Below are 23,485 nucleotides of genomic sequence, written 5' to 3' on the forward strand. Positions count from 1 at the left end.
TAAAATGGGCCATTCTTTGAAGGTGCGCCTTATAATCCAGTGCGCCTTATAGTGCGGAAAATACGGTAAATCAACATCATTTCATCCATGGCGGTGGTAATAATGGCCTTGATTCATCCAACAATTTGTTTATAGAAAATTGTTTGCGCTCAGCGTGTTGGTGAATTTCGTTGATGCGTTTTGCATTTGGTCGAGGCGCAACATTGGTGCACGTCGGTGAATTTCAACTACGATCACAAAAATAGTGAAGTGAGGTTAAATTCACGTCTTGCTGGTTTCAAAACTGCAAGATTACTCCTTTTAATGGTGATTTACTACTGAAGTTTCTTATGGCTCGGATGGAAATGGACACTTTTATTAAGTCACTCAAGCATGTATCACAAACCTGTCGAAGTACCAGCGGCAGCTAAGATGCCTCACCACACTACCTTGCATACTTATTGGTGCATGCATGGCTGGATAGATGGACTTAGTAGGACTCTGTAGGCCTACTTTTGACACACACAGACAGCCACAGAGAGAGCAGCAAGCAAGCATGCTACAGTCAATTCACTAGACTGTGAAATATGGCTGATAAAACTGCGTCCAAACCACAATTCCCTGGTTTAAGACAAGTGACCGCAGAATGCTCATTCAGTTAGCAAAAGACTACAATCAGCCGAAACAAGCCTTGAATGCCTCTATTTCCCCCGAATATTTCTCCCCATGACACCAAGCAAGTGAAGCTGTATAGAACCAAGTGACAAGAGAGTAATGCTTATTTGCGCTGCTTAACAACAGCCGAGAAAAAAGCCATTATGATCGTGTCCGTATTGTTGAACACCTCTAATGAAAGCTTGTCTGCTGCATTTAATTTCATTATTGTTATTCAGGGTTGCATTTATTTACCTGTGTCCCTTTTTTGACAGTCCAGGATAAATGTCAGCATTTGTATTTGTAAATATTTTAGAAATAGTTGCTGTGGCACCTATGCACTTGCCACATGGGCATAATATTTACCTTGCATGTGAAACTTATGTATGTATGTATGTATGTATGTATGTATGTATGTATGTATGTATGTATGTATGTATGTATGTATGTATGTATGTATGTATGTATGTATGTATGTATGCATATACCCATGTATTTTCTGGGTTGAATAGCTTTGATTTGATTTTGTATCTGTGTTTACTATTGAGGAACTGTGCAGGTTACGCCATTGAAGGCAAACAATAGCTGACTTGTTTGCTTGGTTTTGTTTGCGTTGCAGTACTTGTGTGTCTTTAAAAAGAGACAGAATGATTATAATACAGATTACTTTCTGTTCCAGTGTTTCTGCAAATTACATTTCTGAAAGAGGCTACAATAATGTTTTTTTCTCTGGAAAGTCACACTTATAAAGCACATCACAGCCACCTCAGCAGCTCTGAGTGCTTAAAAATCATTATGTAGTTTCTTCACCATATTACCAAGAATATACAACTCCCCTATAAATATTTAATAACGGAATAATTATAAAGAAGACAAAAATATGAAAAACAGCATGTTTTAACTTTTTTTTAACCTCTCCAATACTATTGATGATGACAATGGTGGTGTTCAAAGCAAATTGTAGTATCTAAAATTTAGTGCCTGTTTCTAGCTACTATCATTCTACAAGTCGGTTGTAATTTCAACGTTACACAGGAGGGCACTCAGTGGGGTGCAGCTCTTTTTTAGTCTATGTTAGGTGGCCAATAGCTGGCCCAGAGCATAACATGTGATGATGGGATGAGGGAACGGTTTCATTTATTGGAGAGCAAAAAGATAAAAGAGAAATAAAATATTGGAATGTAACGATTCGGATAATGTGTGTATGTGTGTGTGTTAAATGATATTATACTTTCTGATTCGAGTATGACAAGCCATGATCATTTGAATTCTTGGGTAGGCATAACATTATCTCTTGTACATATCTCAATTTATTTCTACACAATTCTGGCAAGAAAGTAGCAAACTAACCAATTCCAAATGGCATAGCATAGGAGAAAAAGAGAATGACATGGTGGTTTAGGATGCACAGGGGAAGTCGGTATTGCCATTCTGAGGCCACCATTGGGGCTACCAGGAGCCCAAAGCAATAAATTGGTCCACATTTAGCTGAGGCTGGCCCAGCTTCAATGTGGAACTGCAAACACACTCAAACTAATCCCTGCCTGTCACAGAGAGTGCAAGAAAGAGGCTTCTACAACCTGTCAAACTGGCCTTAATTTGGGTGATAATGTTTGGAATGATTTCATCATGAGAGTACTTTAAAAGATGGCACTGTCATCTAGATTGTTGGTTATTGGTCACTGGACCATTTTGTTTCTCACATTGTATATCCTCCTTCATCTTGTAGTGCAATGTTTAACGTTGTCAGGGTCATAGGATGACGCACAAAGTCTCATAAACCCTCGCACTGCCATCACAACAGGGTTGTCAGGCCTCCTCCAGAAATATGGTCCCAAAGGAAAGTCTTTGGAAATGACTGCCAGTTATAAAGTATGTGTGTTGTGTGCAGGATTAACTACATCTTTGAAGATATATTTGTGTGTGCGTGCTGTTGTGACCACAGAGTGGACTTTATGTGTTTGTATTTTTTCATGAGCAGTCATTCTGTTTGTGTGAAGCTTGTAAGAAAACAATGTACACTAATCCAAAACTTAATTTTCTTGCAAGAAGAAGGAGCGTGTGAAGCAAATTGTCTGTTTTATGTACAGCACTTTGTTACAGCTGTGATTGTTTAAGTCCTCTTGAATTAAAGAGGAAATCAACCCCAAAATTTTATTTAGAATAATATGTTGTATGTGCTCCCACTAGTCTAAACATGCCATTCTGATTAATATTGCATATGAGTTAAGCGGGAAAATTCACCAGCTTTTATCTCAGGAGGAGACCATTTGAGTTTGAGTGGTTTCTGAACACACCCCCAGGTCTACTGAAGAACGCAACTGAGAAGAAAAGGAAAGAAAAGAAACCTAGATACTAAAATGGAAATTTACAAACACAAAAGCGCCAGCCGGCTCATGGCTGAGCCAGGAGGCTCAACCTCGACCGTGTCACAATGCCCAGAGGTCGGCTTGTTAGAAAGATTAGCAGCACCGTATTTCCAGCAAGGACCCTTCAGCCGAGTGTGGCCATTTAAAACACCTTTTCGGATAGGCGGCAGAGATGGTTCCCCATACGTGGACTTCAGGGGAAATGTAAGTCAAATCAACCCGTACCAATTTCATCTGATTATCTAACAACGTAGGAACAATTCAGCTCCATTTAAATCTTGGTGCCAATTGATAGCTGTTTTTGTAGATTTTAAGCAATAGTTTTGACAGTGATTTGCAATTGGGAAATTGTGATCTCTTCCTTCAGTGGTGTGTCAAATGTGTGTGATGTGTTAGTAAGTTTACCACACTTCTGTTCCAAAATACAGTTAAGTTTCTTCAAAGTTATTTTTTTTTTCAGGGGTGAATTGTAGCATTGACATTATTTTTTAATACAGTTCCATCAACTGCCAACGTTGGGCTCGCTTTACCCTCCCTCTAAGTAATGCTGGTTTGGATTAAATGATCCAATTTGACATTCGTGAAAAGGTCACTAAACATACATGAGCGTTAGCCTGTGAATACCATAGGAGACTGTACTTTGCCTGATAAACAAAAAAAAACTTTTCTATTCACCGTTCAAGTAACAGTGAGTGATGGCTGTCACTGGCCAACACAGCTGATGCGTGTGGACAGGACCGATGTGTGTGTCTGTGTGTGTGCGTGCGTGCGTGTGTGGATGGGTGGTATAGCCATCTAAGCTTACCGACAACCGGATGTGTCTCTACTCCATTACAATGATCGTCAAACACAAACATTAGACTCTATTATTAAGTAGTAAAAAAAATATTCTCCCATCACCTCAACCGTTCTGAGAGTATTGTAATTTCTTTATTATTATTTATAAATGTTTGTGTCTTTTAAGCTATATCACTGCAGACTACACCACACGACACGACACTAAACTACACTACACAGTACTACACACTATTGCAGTCTTGCCATTTTTGTTTCCAAGCAACACTCAATTTACTTCAGCCCTCCATTTTCTTTACATCTTATCCTGTTCAAAGATGTAGTAGTTGGATTAAAGGTAATGCAAATCATAACAATGTTAGCTTCAGTATGAACAAGTCACCAAAAGTTACTTCTCGTTCTAAATTCACAAATGACAACTGTGAGAAACTCTATTAGTTAAGACAATCTGTCTATATGAAAGTCATTGAGCAGCCACATGTCAAAGACACAAGACTGAACACAATATGGAATATTTGGGTGAAAAAAGAATGCATTGATGATGTGACTCACTAGTGGTGACTATTCCAGGGTGTAGTCTGCCTTTCAGCTAAAATCAGCTGGAATAGGTCCCGGATCCCAATCACCAGGTAGAGAAGAAGCAGTATAAAAAATAACGGGGAAGGAATATGTGTGCAATAGCCGAGCCATAATCTACCATTGGCCACAACATTGCCCTGAGAGACGTGTGGTCAGGGCAGCCTGGCCTCCCCGACATGTGAGGTGTAAAGAACAAAAACCTAATAATTATTACATTAGTGTTTTTTCCATTTTGTTCTCTGGTCTGTGTTTTACATTGATTTTCTTTTTCAACCCAATGATTTCATAATTTCCTGGGTGGGAGTCATTGCGCTCTTCATGCCTCAAGCAACTAGGCTCACATTAATGGACACAGTTATTGGCGTGTGCTCTCCCTCACACAAGACACATTGCTGTTGCTCTTTTATAACGCCAATATCCATGTTTTACCACACATGTACAGAATTGGTGTAAGGCCTTAAAAAGTTATACCTGCCAGACAAAGCCTGTCTGTCAGAACAGAAGATTATCAGTGAGCATCCTTCACCAAAATGTACATGACATAATACCATAGAAACCAAAGGAAGAAGACAGGGGTGACACTACCGCCAACAATGACGCACACTATTCTGGGAAATTGCTCATGCTTTATAAGGATAGAAAAGAAAGAGGATTTAACTGTGCTGCAATGAAATATGTGAATAGAATTTTTCCACTCTACTATCAAAATGGTGGGATATTGTCTTTGATGCGAGGAGCTGCTATGAATCAAATCTCTTCTCCAGTCTAATATTACACAAAGACGAAGGAGGAAAGCTGAGGGGGAGGGAGACAGAAATGTGAGTGGAGAGGATCTGCTTAGCTGGGTGATAAAGCTAAAGGCAGCGAGACTGGCAATCTGCAGAGAGAGCAAGGGGAGAGAGAGTGAAAGAAAGGAAAAGTGCAAAAGCAAGAGATACAGAGATGAGGAGGCTCAAGACAATGTGCTAAAGCTGCAGAAATCAGATGAGATTATTTATGGCATTACGAGAGCATGAAATAGAGTTGGAGGAGAGACTTTTTTGTGAAAATTACAGCACTATGAAAAGATTGACAGAATGCTCAAATATACATCTACTAAAGGCAACTGATCTCACACAGGGGAAGGGAATGTGAAGGTATTTAGACACAAAAGTATTTTGAATCAAAGGGTGTCAACGGGCTTACCAATGATCTGTACATGCTCTATTGAAGTGACTTCCTTATTGGACTTAACTTTGGACATTGACTTGACCTCCTACAGCTCCCTTATTTTGGTGACTTAATCTTGACCACAAGTGAAGCATCACAATAAAAGGCTCCCTCTTGTGAATCAGTCTGTGAGATTTTTAGTGCAGCATGGAGGCGTTCGGATAATACTCACCACCAGTGAGAGCGGCCTCTTCCATGACACCACGCCAATAAGCCCAGAGAGAAGAACCTGGAGGAAAGAGGACACAATGAATATTGAAATGGGCAAAAAGGAAAACACATAAAACAAAGGGTGAGCAGAACGAGAATACAGTCATATTTACCGTAAATTTCGGACTATTAGCCGCTACCTTTTGCTCAAGTTTTGAACCCTGCGGCTTGTAGTCCGGTGCGGCTTATCTATGGATTTTTTGGGTGATTTTTGTGATGACTTGATCACTTTTCAGCCCAACAGAGAGTGCCATCTATAGGAGTCCAAAAATACAACTGGCTCATGAAGCAAATTTGAAGATTTATTTTTGCATCTCTACTATAATCATCTAACGTACTCGCTCATGTTATCAAAACGTGTTTATTATTTCAGAAATGGCAAAGCTGTTTTCTATCCTGCTTCATCTTCTATGAAAAGCCAGCATGTTTTTTTCATTTGACTCCTGTTTTGGCTCATGTCATTCAAGTTCTGTTTCTTGGTCCTCACTTGCACATTGCGCTTTTAAAAATAATCTATAGTGTGTCAGTCCTGCACGCTCATATTGACGTCACGAACAGTGTGAAAAAATAGCATGCAAATGTTTCATTTTGACGCACACACACTGTTGGAGAGCTTCACAAATTTAAGGTGTGATTAGACTATTGTATATGTAAAATTAATGTTAACATATTCATCACCGCAAATGTCCAAATTACCATCGTTCTACAGAAACCACAACCCGTGAGGATAAATTAAAATGCAGTCTGACCACATCTAGTTATCTGGTTCATTCTTTAATATTGTGACACTGACAGGGAAAAATAAATTTGATCAATATGATAAGCCAAGCCAGTCTTCTCCGGAGCCACAAAATGAATCAAATGAATATTTTCACAGACCCAGCAGAGTAGTTTTACGTTCGGTTTATTTACTGTAGAGTAGCAGTTTAAAGGCCAGTGAATAAGTAATATGAAGGGCCCTCAGAGGACAGCAACATAGGCCCATGTGTGTACTGTAGGCATATATAGGTAGGCGTTTATGTTTCTTGCTTAAGGGAGACCTGATGTATGAGCAGAATTCATGTGATGGATCTGGTTTCATCCCTCACAAAAGGTTTTTCCCCTTACAATACATAACGGCATAAATCACCAAAACCTGGTCTGCATGGTCTACTGAAGCATATTAAAAAAATAGTTAATCACTTTATAAGTAGAACTGTAAACAATGAAAAACGTAACATGATTAAAAGTAAAGTTGCACTGACCTTGATAATCAGTAAGATCTGAAAATTACTTTGCACCTGGACTGCAGAAAAGCTTTTAGCCTCTGAGGAATACTGTCAACAAGATAATGAATTAAAAGGATCTCAAAATGAATATTGCAAGGTGGGAGAGGGCACTTAACTACAACACTGCAATAAATAATTAGCCATTGAACTTGGTTATAAATACAGGACCATATTTTTTGTATCAAGACAATCTACAGTATATCTTATGATTGAAGTTAGATTCTATAACCATACTGACAACTGACAACAATTCTCTGTATCTGACACATCCTGGAGGAGCAGCAGATAGCCTTTGTGCTCATGGGGAACTGTATTTATATCTTTTGTTAGCACCTGGCTTCAAATTAACCTTGTATGTTTTTGCTGTCAACACACACACACGCACGCACGCACACACACACACAGTTGTGTGTTTCTGTGTGTATTTTACATTATATTACAACCGACCGATCGACCGATTGACCTACAATTTTTTTTTTTTTTTTCAGTTGACAGTGAGTGGCAAAATGGCCGCACACTGAGATGGATAAAAATAGGTGTGTTTTGCTGCTAAGTTCATATTGCACAAATGCAACATTGATCAGAATAATGTGTTTAAACTAGTTGGGCTTCATCAAAAAATTATTGTAAAGAAAATGTTTTTAATCACTTTTTAGCCACTCCCTGCACTAGGTAAATGTGTAGCAATATCAAATGTTCTCAGGTTTTGGCTACATTGGAAAAATACTCAAATGATATCAGTAAATATGTCAATCATAAGCGCATTGTTAAATGTAAACTAACATTAAAACTGACCATTAGTATTTTTGTGAAGGCAGCTGGTTACCTGACTTTGTGCCTGGAGCATACACGAATACTACTATTGAAAAACTCCCAGATGAAGGCGGGGAAAGAATGAGCGTGCTGAAGAATACACACAATCAATATTATATTATTATTATAATATATTTATCTGATTAATTCTGATTAATTATTAACAAATACATAAACGATACATCAGAACCGCAGAACTAAGCAAAATGACTCAAGCAGTAGGATGAACAGGACATTTCAATGAGGTCACTGTTATACCACTGTAATCATGTCCACCCATCTTGATCTTGTATAAATGTCATAACATTTAAACCCAATAACTTTTAACATGCTCAGAAAGTGATTGTTTTGGGATCAATTAGGCCAGAGTGAACAGCAAGACTGCATCATGACTCACAAGCTACTTGGCATCCACTGACAAGAACGGGACTCAGTGGTGCCAAGCCAAATAATTCTAATTTGGATCACCACAAAATTGAACACCTTCATACATACTGTGCCAACACTGTGAATGTGACTGAATTGTTAGGAGGATTCATGTACTAGAGGGAAAAATAAAAAATACAGTGGAAACAGCGTTTTGTTGGTTTGTTTTGAAAGCAGGTCGAAGTTTTTAGATTTTACAGTAACAGAAAATATTACTATGTTACTTTAATTAGCCAATTTTGCTAATGGACTTCCTTCTAATCTAAACCAATCCATATCCGACAATGGAGACGTTATCAACAACAGCAAAGCCTAAGCAACCTTGATCCTATGCATGTTGCCAATCAAAGAAGCCATTACGGAGAGTGAGCCTTTAGAAAGTGGGGCCCTCCTTAAACATCACCGCAGCTACAATGGATGGAGAAGTGTGGTTGCCTTGGTTACCACATACTGGCCATTTGCCAGGATCGTAATGATTTCCCATCAACTGCTGCATTGACAGAAGCAACCAGGTACCATCTTTGGTTCAGATGCTCTTTGACGCTCCCGTTATCAGACACATGCACATTTCAACATACGCACACTAAAACACACCACCGCCATGTCATGAAAATAGATTTCAATGGAGCCAAAATAGGCTGATTACCTCCCGACACATTTCTGCAAGGCTTCCTCCATAGAAACTATCAGACACCTGTTATTGTGTAATTCTCCTTTGTGTCTGAATGTGTAGTGTAACAACATCTGAGCGCTCACGTTTTACAGGTTCTGCCGCATTGCAAGCTTCGTCACTTCTGATATATTATGATGGGTTGCATTATGATTGGTTGGGATGCTACTAGCTCCTGTGGAACGTACTCTGATGATTATAAATGTTGGTGAAAATAAATAACTGCTGTTTCCTGCTGTGATAAATGTTCCTCGGTAGACTGTCCCACTTTGTTAGCGCATCATAGAGCTGAGGGTTTACCATGTTGATTATAATTAATTACAGAAACCGCAACACATTCAATCGCACTTTTCCATTTGGGCACCCCAGGCCTACTGTATCAGCTAAATGCAAAACACCAGAGCAAACATTAGTGGCAAACCTTCCCTTACGGGCAAGACTGCTTTTTCTAAAAAACTGGCTGAAAGGTGAGCTAAAACTCCGATTGTTACCCCAAAGTCCAGTATACGTATACACGTATATATCGAGCACTTCCGTTGCCTACCTTTCAGGACACCTGTTATGTGGGAGACAAGATGCGTGTGAGGTTGCATGCGTGCACATCTGTTTTTTGTGCGTGGGTGGCTTTGGGCTTTGTTTAGCTTGATTTTATTATGCACTGTAAAGCACTTTGTGTGGCATGTTAAGGTGTGAAAAGTGTTATCTAGTCTAATTGATTGATTCTTTTTGAATTAAAAAATGTTTCTTTTGTTCACTTATATGAATTTTGAAGTAAATAACCCAAAATATGCTTAGAAAACCATGATTTATTCAATCAAAATGAAATGAGATTACAATGCATCTATATTTTTAAATAACTTGAAACAATAGCAGCTCAAAATGCAAAAGCTCCAAATGCATGTGTGCATGTGTCTGTCTTATTATGACATATAAGACAAACGAAGGTGAGCAGTCAGCTTTAAAGCCGGTGAAGCAATTTTAGCTGCAACCTTGAAGTAACCTCTTCTGGCAGTGAATATGGTGAGCTCAATGTGCGTGTGCGTGTGTGTGTGTGTGTGTGTGTGTGTGTGTGTGTGTGTGTGTGTGTGTGTGTGTGCTGAAAAATGCTACAGTATTTTCATTAAAGGTATTGGCCGAGTGTATAAGCGTCAAGCATGCACACAGTGGATGAAGCGGGAAGTGATTCAACGCCGCTTGTTTTCTTGAGCTCATGCTGACAGATTGAACAGACGAGGGCGTTTGGTTTCCTTGTGTTCTTGCTATTCAAACACAAGGGCCCCCATGCCCCAACATCCTCCTCCAACTGTAGTCCTATTTCTCACCACCCACCACCTGCTTCTGCTTTGGCTTCCTAAACCCTCCCCCACCTCGTATCAGCACTCTGCTTTGGATTCTGAGCCGCACCTCAGCGAAGTTGCCATGGAAACAGCGGGACAACAGCATGTTCGCTGCTCCTCCAAGGAGGCGTGGCATACCCATTGCTCCTGTCTTTACATTCATCATACCTGCATGTCCAAAAACCTGTGTCAAATATTGGTAAGAATCCGCACCTCTTTGTTGGGCAGTTTCTAGCAAAGGATGAGGCACGCATCACTCTCGAGCAGTGATTCCCACCAGTGGGAAATTATGCATTTCATTGTTATGAAATTATTTATTAACTACGGATAATGCATCTTGTGCATCCATCTGTATCGGCCATATGGGATGAAAAGCAGAAGAATTAACCAATCTCATGTTCAACTAGATTAGGGATTGTCAAAAGGTGGTCCGCGGTCCCTCTCATGGTCCGTGGCAGGTGGTCTGCGAAATTGGAAATTGAAAATAATTGTAACGTTTTTTAAAAATAAAATGGATTTATTATTTAGACTTGTTTTATTTTTTTATTATTATCTTCCTGGAGGTGTTTTCACCAAGTGTAGCAAATTTGAAGAGAGTATAAACCACCAACCAACACAGGGGAACCATCAAGCAAAATTACAGGGGGTACGAATTCTAATTACCCCCCGCCCCCTATTTTAAAACGGTTAACCCAAGACATGAACTGACTTTTTCTGTATCTTCCTGGGCATGTATTCACCAAGTGTAGCAAATTTGAACAAGTACCCCCGCCCCCCCCTAATCAAAGTTAGAGGGTGGTACTAATTCTAACGGAAGCCCTATTAGAATAAATCAACCTGTGAAAATAAGTACCACCCTCCCATTTTCAGATTCCTAGCCATCAACTGTTTCTAGTCAAGGGTGATTCTTAGCCAACCAAATAGTCTTTCACAGAATGGCTTGGTTATAGAGTGATAAACTTTAATCTTGAAGGTGGTGTGTTCAATCCTCAAGTCAATTTAGACAATTTATTTTCTTCTTCTTTCTTTTCTTCATTCTTGTAATTTGCGCGCCGAGCTTTCGGATACAGTTTTACGCTAAAGCCACCGACAAACCTTCCCCTGGAATCCTTCCATTAAAATGAGTCGCCCAAGGAAAAGCAAGGTGGACACTGAGTGCCGAGTGTTTAAAAAGAGTGGCCAATTTAGCTCGACGTACTCGACGTGACGTTCAGCCACATGAACATCAACATCAACCCGTCACAGATCTAGGTAAACGGACCAACACCTCGGATCTCTCCTAAGAATTGCCACAACAAATTTTACTCCAGACTATGACACACTAGCAAAAAAAGGGAGACCAACAACACTGTTCCCACTGAAAATGAAGGGGAGGCTTTCAAGTTTGTTGTAAAAAAATGCATTTTGAATATGATCTGTACAAATAGCAGGGATTGAAACTAGCGGCCATTCTCATTTTCAAACAATGCAGGATGCTCAAGGACATTGATGCACCACCTGTTTGTGACTAATCTTAACCTGTTAAATTCTTAAGGCTTACTTTAAGGAAGTGTTTCCCGTTTCCTCACCTCTGTTACCAGGTGTTTGTGAGTTAAAACTCTGCTCTGATTTTCAGATACCACTCACCGTGTTGCTGTTTTGATTACTTTATTTGGATGTATGCTTTCACCGATTCTTCAAGATGATATATTTGGTCAGAATGTTTGCCGTTTGATGTGATCTCATAAGATAAACATACATCTTTCATTAATCTGACCTGCAGGCACTGAAGTGATGGAGACTGTTATTCATAATAACAGTGTCATATTTTATGAGAATCACTGATAGCAGTTTTTTAGGGATGTTTTTTTTTTTTTTTAATGCTGTTAATAAATGCATTTGTTTTCAAAAAACTTTTTTTGAATATCCATGCTACTAAAGGCCAAAACCTTTTATGCAATGACCTTTACAGGTCGTTTATATTACTTCACACAAACACTACATCCATCTGCTCCTGGTTCGGCCCCCCAGTCAAAATTTAGAACCCAATTCGGCCCGCAAGTCAAAAAGTTTGCCCACCCCTGCACTAGTGGCTTGAGAATACAACAGAACAAAAAGTTATATGTTAATACAACTTGAAACAATGTCACAGCACAAGAATATACCTTAAAAACATTTGTACAAATCACATTTGCCGTCACCGCCTGCATGGACAATTCAAATATAGTTAGTCTGTAGTTTCACAGGGAAGACAGCATTACAATAAGAACAAGCCAGCTTGGAGTGAGGCTTTGGTTTCTTTTTTAAACTTAGCAGTGACTTTAGCAAGTGCAGCTGATTGTAGTTCTAAGATTTGATTGGTGATGGGGCCACTATCCTTGGCATCTATTGGGTGAGTTGAGTCGGGGTCGAGGACTTTGCTCTCTTGATGAAATGAAAAGGTGGTGTCGTGGTCACACTCTGTACTACCTTCAAAATTTTGCAGCATTTTCAAGTGTTATAAACGTTCCGATTTATACCGCGTTTCATTTTCCTCTTGTGTGATTTGCTGGCCACCCGTGGGCTGGGATTCGCTCCAACTCACTCTAATGAGCACAGGAAAATGAATGGATGGAAGGATGGATGGATGGAAAAATCTTTATCTCTACAGGAGGATAGTTAAGATAACTCTGGCTCGAATGTGCTGCCAAAGTGTTCGTGTTGGAGGTGAGAACAGAGCGGTTGGCAACAGTAAACAACACTCGTGTAAACATGTTGAGAAGAGAAACGATCTGACTGCCTGGGCTCGACGTGAGGGAGAGGTAATAGAGGAGAAGCTGTTTGGTAGCACTCCTGGTGCCTTGTCTTCACGATTGCATCACCACACACACACACACACACACACACACCCACACCCACACACACACACGCGCACACACACACACACACACACACACGCGCACACACACACACACACACACACACACACACACACACACACGCGCGCACTTGCGCTTCCAATGTTCTGCAGTGACTCGTGTCACAAGAGTCACCTTTGATGCGGTTCTGCGTTTTCTTCGCAGAGATCAAGGTACCTCTCCTTGGTGGAGTTGTAATAACTACATCCCTAGGAAGATGTGTCAAAGCTGAATTGAATCAGAATGTGAAGGTGCAAAGCCAAGAGCAGTTTTTTAGTTTTCCTCGAAGACAACTTTTATTACTGCTCAAGGAAGAAAGTCTTACAGTAAGAACAGAAAAGAAGAATAAATGAATCAGTAGACGTAAAAAGGAGTATTACTGGGGCTCATTGTTTTAATGCATGGTGCTAATTGTCATACCCTCATATTAAAGTTGACAACTCTTCAACTTTTATATCAAATTAAATTTCCATTAGATACGCCTTTTAGAAGATTGAAGTTTTTGTTTGAATCTGACATTCTGTCTTGTTAGGAAAGCTATTAGAAGACGTGAGAGACAGGAGTGCTTTGTTGCCAAGGTGAGTCCTATTGATTATTCAACCAATAAAAATGACTAAGCTCGGTTCCATATTTGGACTTTTGTCTTGATTAGTTGTGACCCGAGACAACTGTCATTTTCAGTCAACAATGAGCGGCAAAATGGTCCCCCCAAGAGAGATAAAAACAGATGAATTTTGCTGCTTAACTCATATTCCACAAATGCGATATCAATCAGAATGCCGTGTTTAGACTAGTGGTGGCACGGACAACATATTATTGTAAAGACATTTTTGAGGTTGACTTACCCCTTTAATTTCATCTGCAATGATATAACTGATATTCCAAGGAGATTCCTAACCAGCTTTGTCTTTCAGTCTGTTCATCACTGTGGCAGACAAAAAGAGGCACCGACTACTAAAATTGCTCTTCACGAATGTCCCACTGTGATAGTCCAACTGAATTTTTGCCACTGTGGACTTTCACTATTCAATAGCACAGTCCTCCTAAATCATACATTTTATTTTATTTTGAAGTGACATTTACACTATAATTTGTATTCACCACTGTATACACTACAGACTCTCATTTGCATACAGTGGTGCATTGCTCACCAGAGTGGTCTCACAGAAAGAAGGCTATAGGACGGGAGGGACTAAGTCTTTTTGGTGCGTTACAACATATTTGACCCATTTATGTAAGGTTGAGGCTGGACAGATAGACTTCAGCTTTCTGTGACTCAGAACACAATAATTGGTAGAAAATGGATGGACGTTTGGAGGAGCAAACGGGCGATCACAGGAAGTTCATGGTTTAATACTCAGTTAAAGAAGAAACACATGATGGATACCTTTGGGCTCAAGTGATTGTAAATGGTGAGCAAAAGGTCACACACTTGAGCGGTGCGCTGCGGCAATACGGCCGCACATCCATCCTGGATATGACTGCAGTGGCACCGACAGCTGAATCAGGCATTCAGCCCACTGCTGACAGGACAATCCTGCCCCGCAGCCACACTCATCTGACTGCAACGCGTGGCAAGCGCACAGAGGGTTTGTGTGTGAGGAGGTGAGTTACTGCTTTGCTGGGTGTGTAAATGATATCCTCCTCATCATAAAAGACCTGGCTCTAAATCTGACCAGAATACCCTTCTTTTAAACAGAAGCTTTTGTTCATTATATAAAGTTATGGATGTAGAGTATAACTTTTTAGGCACTATTTTGGGCGTATTTTAGATCTAGGATATACACAAAACAAATAAATGCTCAGAAATGTCATTAACAATCAAAAATGAGGGAGGAAGATGCTGGTGATGTAACTTAGTGTCAGTAATTGATTAGCTTTTAAGTATCATAAATAAATGTGCTATCCAAACATTAAACAAAATCAGGACTGATCCTCACTCTAATCTACTTTGTAAAAGGTTTAGGACAGACATCTGCTGTGAACTTTATGAATGTTTCTTCAATAATTGCAACCTGTCAACGGCTCTCTCACACCACAACTTCGATATCTCCAATTCAAAAGAATAAAAATACCAAAGCGTCTCTCACAATTTACGTCATGAACTATTTCATTCTATAAAAGGTGTCGGCCTGAAGCTTCCCTTTAAGCCCTCTAATTTATCAGCCACACACATATGGCATGATAAATCACAGGAAGGAAGTCTTACCCATGTTGTGTCTCCAGCTTTGTTGGAGCATAATTTTTTTGCAGCGCCAGCTAATGATTGGACCGAGTGGGAAAAAAGAGTTGACACTTCCGGAGACTTCGGCAACGAGGAGTTTGGTCTCGCTAAAAGGGAAACACATCTAACAGTGAAGATTGTACGACGGAGTGGCAGCTGGCATTTACTGGTGTGTATAACTATGATTAAAGTGACAAGCTTTGGTGCCACTGTGACTCTGCTTTAATCAGTTAACCAAGCTTTTATGGGCACAGCTGTGCCTGGTTTACATTTTATTATCACAAAATTGCCAAGTCATAATGCAGTCGTTAGGAGTCATAGTCAGACTTAAAGAAATTTAAAAGAAAAATAAATAACTAAAAATAGCATCTTACTAATATTGCGAAAACAACATACAGTCCAAGAACAAGATTTGTCAAAAAAGTATTTTTAAAAAATCTTTCAAAGACATTCATTATAGGTATGTGGGAGGGTGCATCATTTTTAAACCTGTATTCAACACGACACTTTAACATTACACTTCACTTCTGTTGGCAGGTTATTCCATGTGCGTGCAGCATAATGGCCAATTGCTGCTTCACCGTGTTTGTTTTGAACATTGGTCTCCACTAATTGACCAGAATCTGCAAACCTCAGAGCCCTACAAGGTTTGTATAAAACTAGCATTTCTTAAATGTATTCAGGACCCAAACAAATAGACCAGGAGCAGAACCTGAAAGTCTATTGCTTGAACATGACTTACTTGTGCCACCATTTGGAAAGATGCATGTTTCGAATGTCATTCTCTGTAACAAATGAATGCATGCGTGAACAGCCACACTCATGTATATTTATGAAGAGTTTCTCCCATACTAATTATTGCCATGTGAAATCTAGGGACCTGCTCCCATTTTCTTAGATTCTCAAATAGGATGAAATGCTAGGGTTAAATTTGTTTAAGTATTTGTTGTTGTACTGTAGGCTTCCCACTTTTTTTTTATTGACATCAGTTGAACTACTTTGCACCAAGGAGAAATACAAACACCTCAATTCGCCAAAGTAGCAGCACAAATCAATGTAAATTACTTTGGGAGAAAGCACTGCTTCACTGGTGGAGGATTTCCATTACTGCCCAACAATATTGGTCTTTGGGGACTATGCGGTCATTTTGGTTATTGATTAAGTCATAAGCAAAGATAGCATCAATGTGCATCAAGTTTAAATAATAACTTAAGGAAAGGAAAAGTCTTACTATCTTACTATCCATTTCACATCACTGTGTAAACCAATAAAATCCAAGATCAAATGCAAGAGCTGCAGCTTTTTAGTTGAAGATTCCAGACATGAAGAACTTTACTGCATCATACTGAGTAGTATCAAAAACAGCTGAATGGGGTTTCCAAAATATTAGAGTGAAGTAAGACTGTACATTCATGCATGTAAACAATTATTATGAATGTTTGAAAAATCTTAATTTTGACTTTAATCCAAATATTGACCTCATGTAAACGGGGTCACTGTCAATCCTGAGTATCTCTATGAAACCATTTTTTTATATACACGTATATCTTCAGTGGCCTGTGAGTGTATATGAGCTCACATGTACAATTTGTTACTCTTACAACCCACCGACATATAGGTCAGGCTAGGAATATATGTAACATATTACTATTTAATAAAGGGATTATGTTTGTAATCCCAGCGGTTAGCAGCTCCACTGCAGCATGACCTTGTCATATCTGTGTGAAACCACGCATGTAAAGACTGCACAGTTCCAAGCTGCGGGGATCATCTGAGATAGACTGTCTATTGCAAAGTTCGCAGTGATTTATTTATATCTGAATTCAAGCAACACATCAAGAAGTATGTGAGAGTATCTCTTAACACTTGGCACAGAGTCTTTAATGAAATGCAAGTACCGTAAATGCCAAATGCAAAGGATCAATGCCCTGTGCAGCCATTTTTAAGACCCTTCTGCACCACCACAATGCTGAGTAAGAATAAAAAGACTGTGTTGTCGCTCATGAGAGAAGAAGGGCAACACGCTGCTGGGCTGTGTGAGGACATGTTAGTCTGCGAGCGCCGTCATCAGCTGACCTTGACGGGTGTCACAGCAGGAGGTGTGAGCGTGTTATAAAGAAATGACGAGAGTGACACATTCTGTCAACGCTTGTCACCATGTCCATGCATTTGTATCACACACATCTGGAAGCTTTTGTCTTGGTTTAAAGAACAAATGCACAGCAGCACTCAGGAGACGGGTTAACGTTGAGGGAGTGGCTAATTAACTCAAGCAATAAACAATCTAAAGGTGAACTAGATAGCACGCTTTAGTACTGATGTTAAACATTGATATCATTTTATACAGTAAACAATACACCACAAAGAGAATGTGCCAAATGCTGGGTTAAAAAAATCTATTTACATCTACTCATTAGTAATCATTAAATATACGGGAGATGCCTCATTTTACCAAGTACAGCCAAAATGGCAGCACATGTGCCAAAATGCAATGATTAAATTGCAAAAGGAAATCCAGACTGTCTGCTCACTGCAGCCAAATGAGGAGAAAGCAGTGACAAATAAAGGCAGAATAGGGCTTGTCACGTCTCCCGGGTAGAGCAGCTTGTCCATCAGTGCCACTTGCCATTCTTGCTTTCATTGTTGAAATTCGCAACAAACCTCTCTGGGAAGATGGTGAGATGCACAAAACAGGTTTATTGTAATGGAAACATTTGGAAATAAGGCAAAGCAGGAGATGATTTTGAGAGTTGCTCACTAAATGGGGAGCCCCATGGAGGGTCACACGGGAAACAATAACAGAGCATTTTTTGCATGTCTTGGTGTGCATCATTGTGTTACTGAGGATTTACATATCTTGGGGTTGTGTTTTTTTTAGGCTGGGGTGTTTGTTGTCTTAGTGCTTTGTTGTGATGCCAGTTCAAAGTCAGTCTCCGCAACGAACTAAAACATGCTCTCATGTCAACTTTCAACCCACCAACCCGTAAATATGTACCATAAATATGTTTTAGAATGTTACCCTACCATATACTATATACTAGATAGATACGGCCGCCCTTGCACCCGTCTGTCCGTCCATCCTTACATTATCTACTGCTTCATGTCATATTGTTAGTCTATTGCATTACTAGTGCAGTAATGCAAGACTGCATAGTGACATTAAATAATATGAGTAGTCATGTAAAAAAATAAAATAAAATGGGTAAGAGGAATGTTGGGGCTGAGTGTCATGAATCCGTCCAGTCTAATTTCCTTTTGGTCCAAACAAAAGAACAAGAAAGGGACTGTTTTGTGTGACTACAGACCTGAGTTGTCAAAATACAGTTTTTGTCCTCCAGGAGCGACTAATAAGAAAATGTTCAGAGCATCTTAAATTAATACACTACCCTCTGCAGAGTTAAACCCTTTTACCATTTTTTTAAAATAACTTTGATCTCATAAACGTTCTGCCTGTCTGTCATTTCAGCCCTGAAACATTTCTCATCACACTGATCTTTTTGTCCCATGAGTTCTTACTTGACTGCTTCATGTTGGACAGGGACATGCTGAAGTGTAGATGTGTCACACTCACCTCCCACAAATGATGCTGACAGGCCACTGAGACTCCGTCTGTGGTTACCATGGTAACCAGCTGTGATAACAGCCCAATCAAAGTCAATGTTGAATGTCAATACTGCTTCTGTTAAGCTTTTCATTGCATCAACATGGATCCATTTCCATTTGGGTTCACACCGACAAAAGCAAATTGGAGCTGTGGTGCACAAAACATCATTACTGAATCGTGTCCAGTGAAGCTGGTGGACTTAGCTGTATTTGGGTCTTTTTTTTTTTTTTTCAGTCCCAATCTATTTACTGGTCTGCTTCAAATGTTATGGGAACATGAGGAACTGTCAAATAGAATATTTCAGAACGTTTGTTAACAATAGCTAGCAAGAGACTTTCACAAGGCTGCCTTGAAAGCAAGCAACACCACATTGCTTTGTGCTGCCAGATGACCCACCAAAAGGTTTTGATTTAGTTTTTCACATTCCTTCAAAAAGATCTAAATTAATACAGTGGGACCTGTGGGTTGAGTTGATATCATAAATTATTGCGCGGAGAAAATCGCGAGAATCTCTAGCAGCATGGCAGCCTCCTCTCAAGGGGCAGATTGGGAACCAAACATCCATCATGGGGTTTGTGGAAAACATTTTCTCACAGCGATGTGGAAAATGTTTGGTCAGATTGTCTTTGATTGGAAAAAATGGCTAGCCTCCTTCTAGACTACAGGCACACTATCCATTTCATTGTCAAAAGATCACATCTGCGCCATTAATCTGAACGTCTTATTTAGATAACAGGGAATCAGGAAAACAAGGAAGCCTAACAGATTGCAAGTCAAACAGCATCAGTCACCACAATGGTAGGATATTTGGAAGACATTTACCATGACCAAAGTCTCCTGAATTAATTAGTCCTCAGCCATCAACTGTCTGAATTTCCCCATCTATTTTCGAATCAACGTACCCATTGAAATGTAAATTATGCAGACCGCTGGGTTTCCCTTTCAAACAGTTGACCTCACGTATAATCTTCTGTTCGATTGACACTTCACACATTCAAACTACAGTGGCAGAAAAAAAAGGCTAAAAATCATCATTTAGGCCTTTTACCTTGTTTTTGCAACCATTCTGCCTTGGTCAAATGACAGAATGCTTTGTTTACGGTATCCTTGGAGATCGCTTGTCCTTTTGCCACCAAGAAGTAAGTGTGAGGTCATGGTGAAATGTCCTGACATGATAACACAAGGCATACCTGTTGGTGTATAGGCCACCAAATAAATAGGAATGTTCTGTAGTAGTCCTGTGCAGATTGATATTATGGCACAATTAAGAACTCAACAAGAAAGTTTAATCCCCACAAATATAGTATGTTACTTGATAGGACAAGAAATTCAGAATCGCATAATAAATGGTTAACCTAAAAGTGCTTGGTATCGGTATCAGATTAACTTGGTATCGATCCATACCAAACACTTTTTTCTGTTTGTTTGTTTTTTTTACTTATATATGGCCATTTAAAGTGTTATTTATTTGATTTAATTTTTTCCCTATTTTCATGTTTTAATATGTTTGAAATATCATCAATCAATCAAGCGATCGATTGATCAATCAATCAATCAGGCATCATACAGGTCTAGAATATAGACCGCCTTGATGAGCATAAAGAAAACTAACCCAATGTCTTAAAACCTTCTGCTCTGGTAGGGAATTATTTGTAATTGTGAGGGTAAAGTCTAATCCAACATGAGGCAACACAACCAAAACAATTTAAGATAAAATGTACGGTGCATTACAGGAAACTAACTTTTTCCTGGCGTGAGAGGAGGATGTCGCAGTGTGCTTCTAATGAAACATTTACTCAAAATCACATAACGCTGCAATAATTGCTGCACAGTTTGAAATTTGCATAAGTGCACTTACACACACACTTTGATGTGGAAGGTTCCTAGCTGTGATAATAAGCACTGTTGGGGGAATATTGATTGGTACTAGCAAGTGTAAAGACAGCATATTTGGTGTTTGTGCGCTGCAGCATTGTGATTGCGATAGAAACTTGTGCTGAATACAAAATGGTAGACTGGTAGGAATTAAATATAAAGAACATTATTTAGGGACGTGCAGACAAACATGGTTTAATCCAAGATGTAATCTTAAGGTATATACTGTGTTAGCTCCAAAATTCTTGCATCAGAGCTTAAGAGAAGATCAAGCATTAAGCCACCTTTGCTTTTTATACTAAATCCTGCAAAGGCGTGACTTTGCAGAAACTGCGTAGGCTTTTACAAAATGACTTGGCATCCCACAATCAGATGTGTGGCATTGGTGCCAGCATCTAGGTGAACATTTATAACACTCGCTGGATGAGAACGCAGTGGGAGAAGTGAATGTTTAACAACTCGTATAGGCCAGACATGTCCAAAGTCTGGCCGGTGGGCCAAATCCGGCCCCCGGTCAGATTTCATACAGTCCGCAGCTTCGGTCTTATAATAATAATTATTATTTATGGCCCACCTGCACTGTCAAACTGAATAAAAAAAAAAAAATCATGAAACTTGAAACTGTAATCCCTCCTATTACGAAAAGGTGGTAGCACCACCGCTCATTTCTGCCATGGCGACTGCAAAGAAGACAAGGAAAGTTGACATGGAGGGCCGTCGCTTTCAAGAGAAATGGGAATTACAATACTTCTTCACTGAAAATCAACTTTGTCTAATTTGTAAAGAGACGGTTGCCTTGTTTGAGGATTTCAACCTAAATAGACACTATCAGACTCAACACGCTAACACATATGAGAAGCTAACAGGGAGTGACTCTGCTGGTAAAGTGAAGCAGCTCCAAGCTGAACTGGCATCACAACAGCGATTATTCACGCGGGGCTGTGAGTCAAAAGTAATTATTACCGTATTTTCCGCACTATAAGGCGCACCTAAAAACCTCAAATTTTCTCAAAAGCCGACAGTGCGCCTTATAATCCGGTGCGCCTTATATATGGACCAATATTGCGCCTTATATATGGACCAATATTGGGCTACTACAGCAGGCGTGTCCAAATATATAGATTTATATATGGACAAAGTTTTAAAATGAGCCATTCATTGAAGATGCGCCTTATAATCCAGTGTGCCTTATAGTGCAGAAGATATGGTACTAAAGCAAGCTATGAAGTGGCCATGTTATTACTGTTGATGTTATGAACCTGTAGAGGTGACACAAACTATTACTTTCTGAAAGATATTGTAAATGACAAGAGCAAAATTCACTTGTTTTAAGTTTTAATAATAACAGCCAACTTTGCATTACTTATAACTCCTGTTTAAAATGTTCATGAGGCAAAAATAATTTTAAACTCATGTAAATTTAAGGTATTTCCTACAGTTTGTTCAATGTTATGTGACTCTTCAGATATGAATGAAAGGCAGAATTTGTGTTTTTAGAGTTGTTCACATCTGCCTGAGTGGCTTATAATAGGTTATTTTGTCATTCCAAAAATAAAGGCAATTGAGACAATAACATTTGTTTTATAACAGTGTGTATTTGCATGAACTTTTTGTAGTTAAAACATTTCCGAAAAAATTATTGGCCCCTTCACTTTATCAAATCTGGCCCTCCTTGCAAAACGTTTGGACACCCCTGGTATTCACACTGACAACAGCTCTGTTGCAGCTCTGACTGGCGGCAGATCATACCACTCAGCATCAGTGTCGTTTATTCAAAAGAGAACATTTGCAGTTTTAAAAGGCTGCAGCACACATTATGCCTATAAAAGCGTAGATTCAAAGTGGGTGGGTGAGGCCTGGGAACCAACTGTAACCAAAAGAAATGGGAGGGACATAAAATACCAACTTAAAGAACTCATGGCCTAAATAATAGCTTCCTCGTTTCACACACAGCAGACACCAACGGATTTCCCTTCAACCCCGGTTCCTACAGGGCAGGATCAAAATCAGCAGACATTCCTCTTAGTTACTCCTCTTCCTTCCCAAAGTGTAAACCCATTCCCATCTTTCTATCCATCCAAATGCCTCTTGCATGCTATGCTATTTTGCCCCAAGACAGCTTTTCAAACTCAAGGCCCAGGGGCCCAGATACGGCCCGCCACATAATTTTATGTGGCCCGCGAAGACAAATTGTACATCAAATTTGTGCGTCATTACTAGAATTGCAAATTGTCTTCACTTTTAATAATATCTTTTTCTTTAAATATTTGACCAGTTTTTAATCCTCTGATTTGAAACCGAGTTATGTCAGTTTGTTTTGCAGCTTTTACTGTATGTAATATGAGGTGCTCATACATTTATTTGGGTTGACAGTCATAATGGCACTCCGAAAGAAGCTATGACTACAATGCGGCCCGTGAAAAAAAATAGTTTGACACCCCTGTCTTACACCAACAACAGGGGACTTTTTATTTTCTTCCCAAAGTGTGCAGCACACCACTATGGAAATAATATAAGAATAAAAACATATTTTCCCTTTCACAAAACACAAAGTGGAGACCGACTAAAATAATATCATCATCATAATATCAAACTTT

The 23,485-nt window shown here is 39.5% G+C and overlaps 1 protein-coding gene across 1 annotated transcript in view; it reads right to left on the bottom strand.

Moving 5' to 3' along the window:
• fam189a1 (family with sequence similarity 189 member A1) overlaps positions 1 to 23,485 on the bottom strand; it is a 55,083-nt gene that overhangs the window by 22,465 nt on the left and 9,133 nt on the right. The window contains exon 2 of the mRNA XM_049717912.2: positions 5,758 to 5,814. Coding sequence (XP_049573869.1) covers positions 5,758 to 5,814 — 57 coding nt within the window. The remainder of the gene's footprint in view (positions 1 to 5,757; positions 5,815 to 23,485) is intronic.

This window comes from Syngnathus scovelli, chromosome 4, assembly GCF_024217435.2.
Source record: "Syngnathus scovelli strain Florida chromosome 4, RoL_Ssco_1.2, whole genome shotgun sequence".
Lineage (NCBI taxonomy): Eukaryota > Metazoa > Chordata > Actinopteri > Syngnathiformes > Syngnathidae > Syngnathus > Syngnathus scovelli.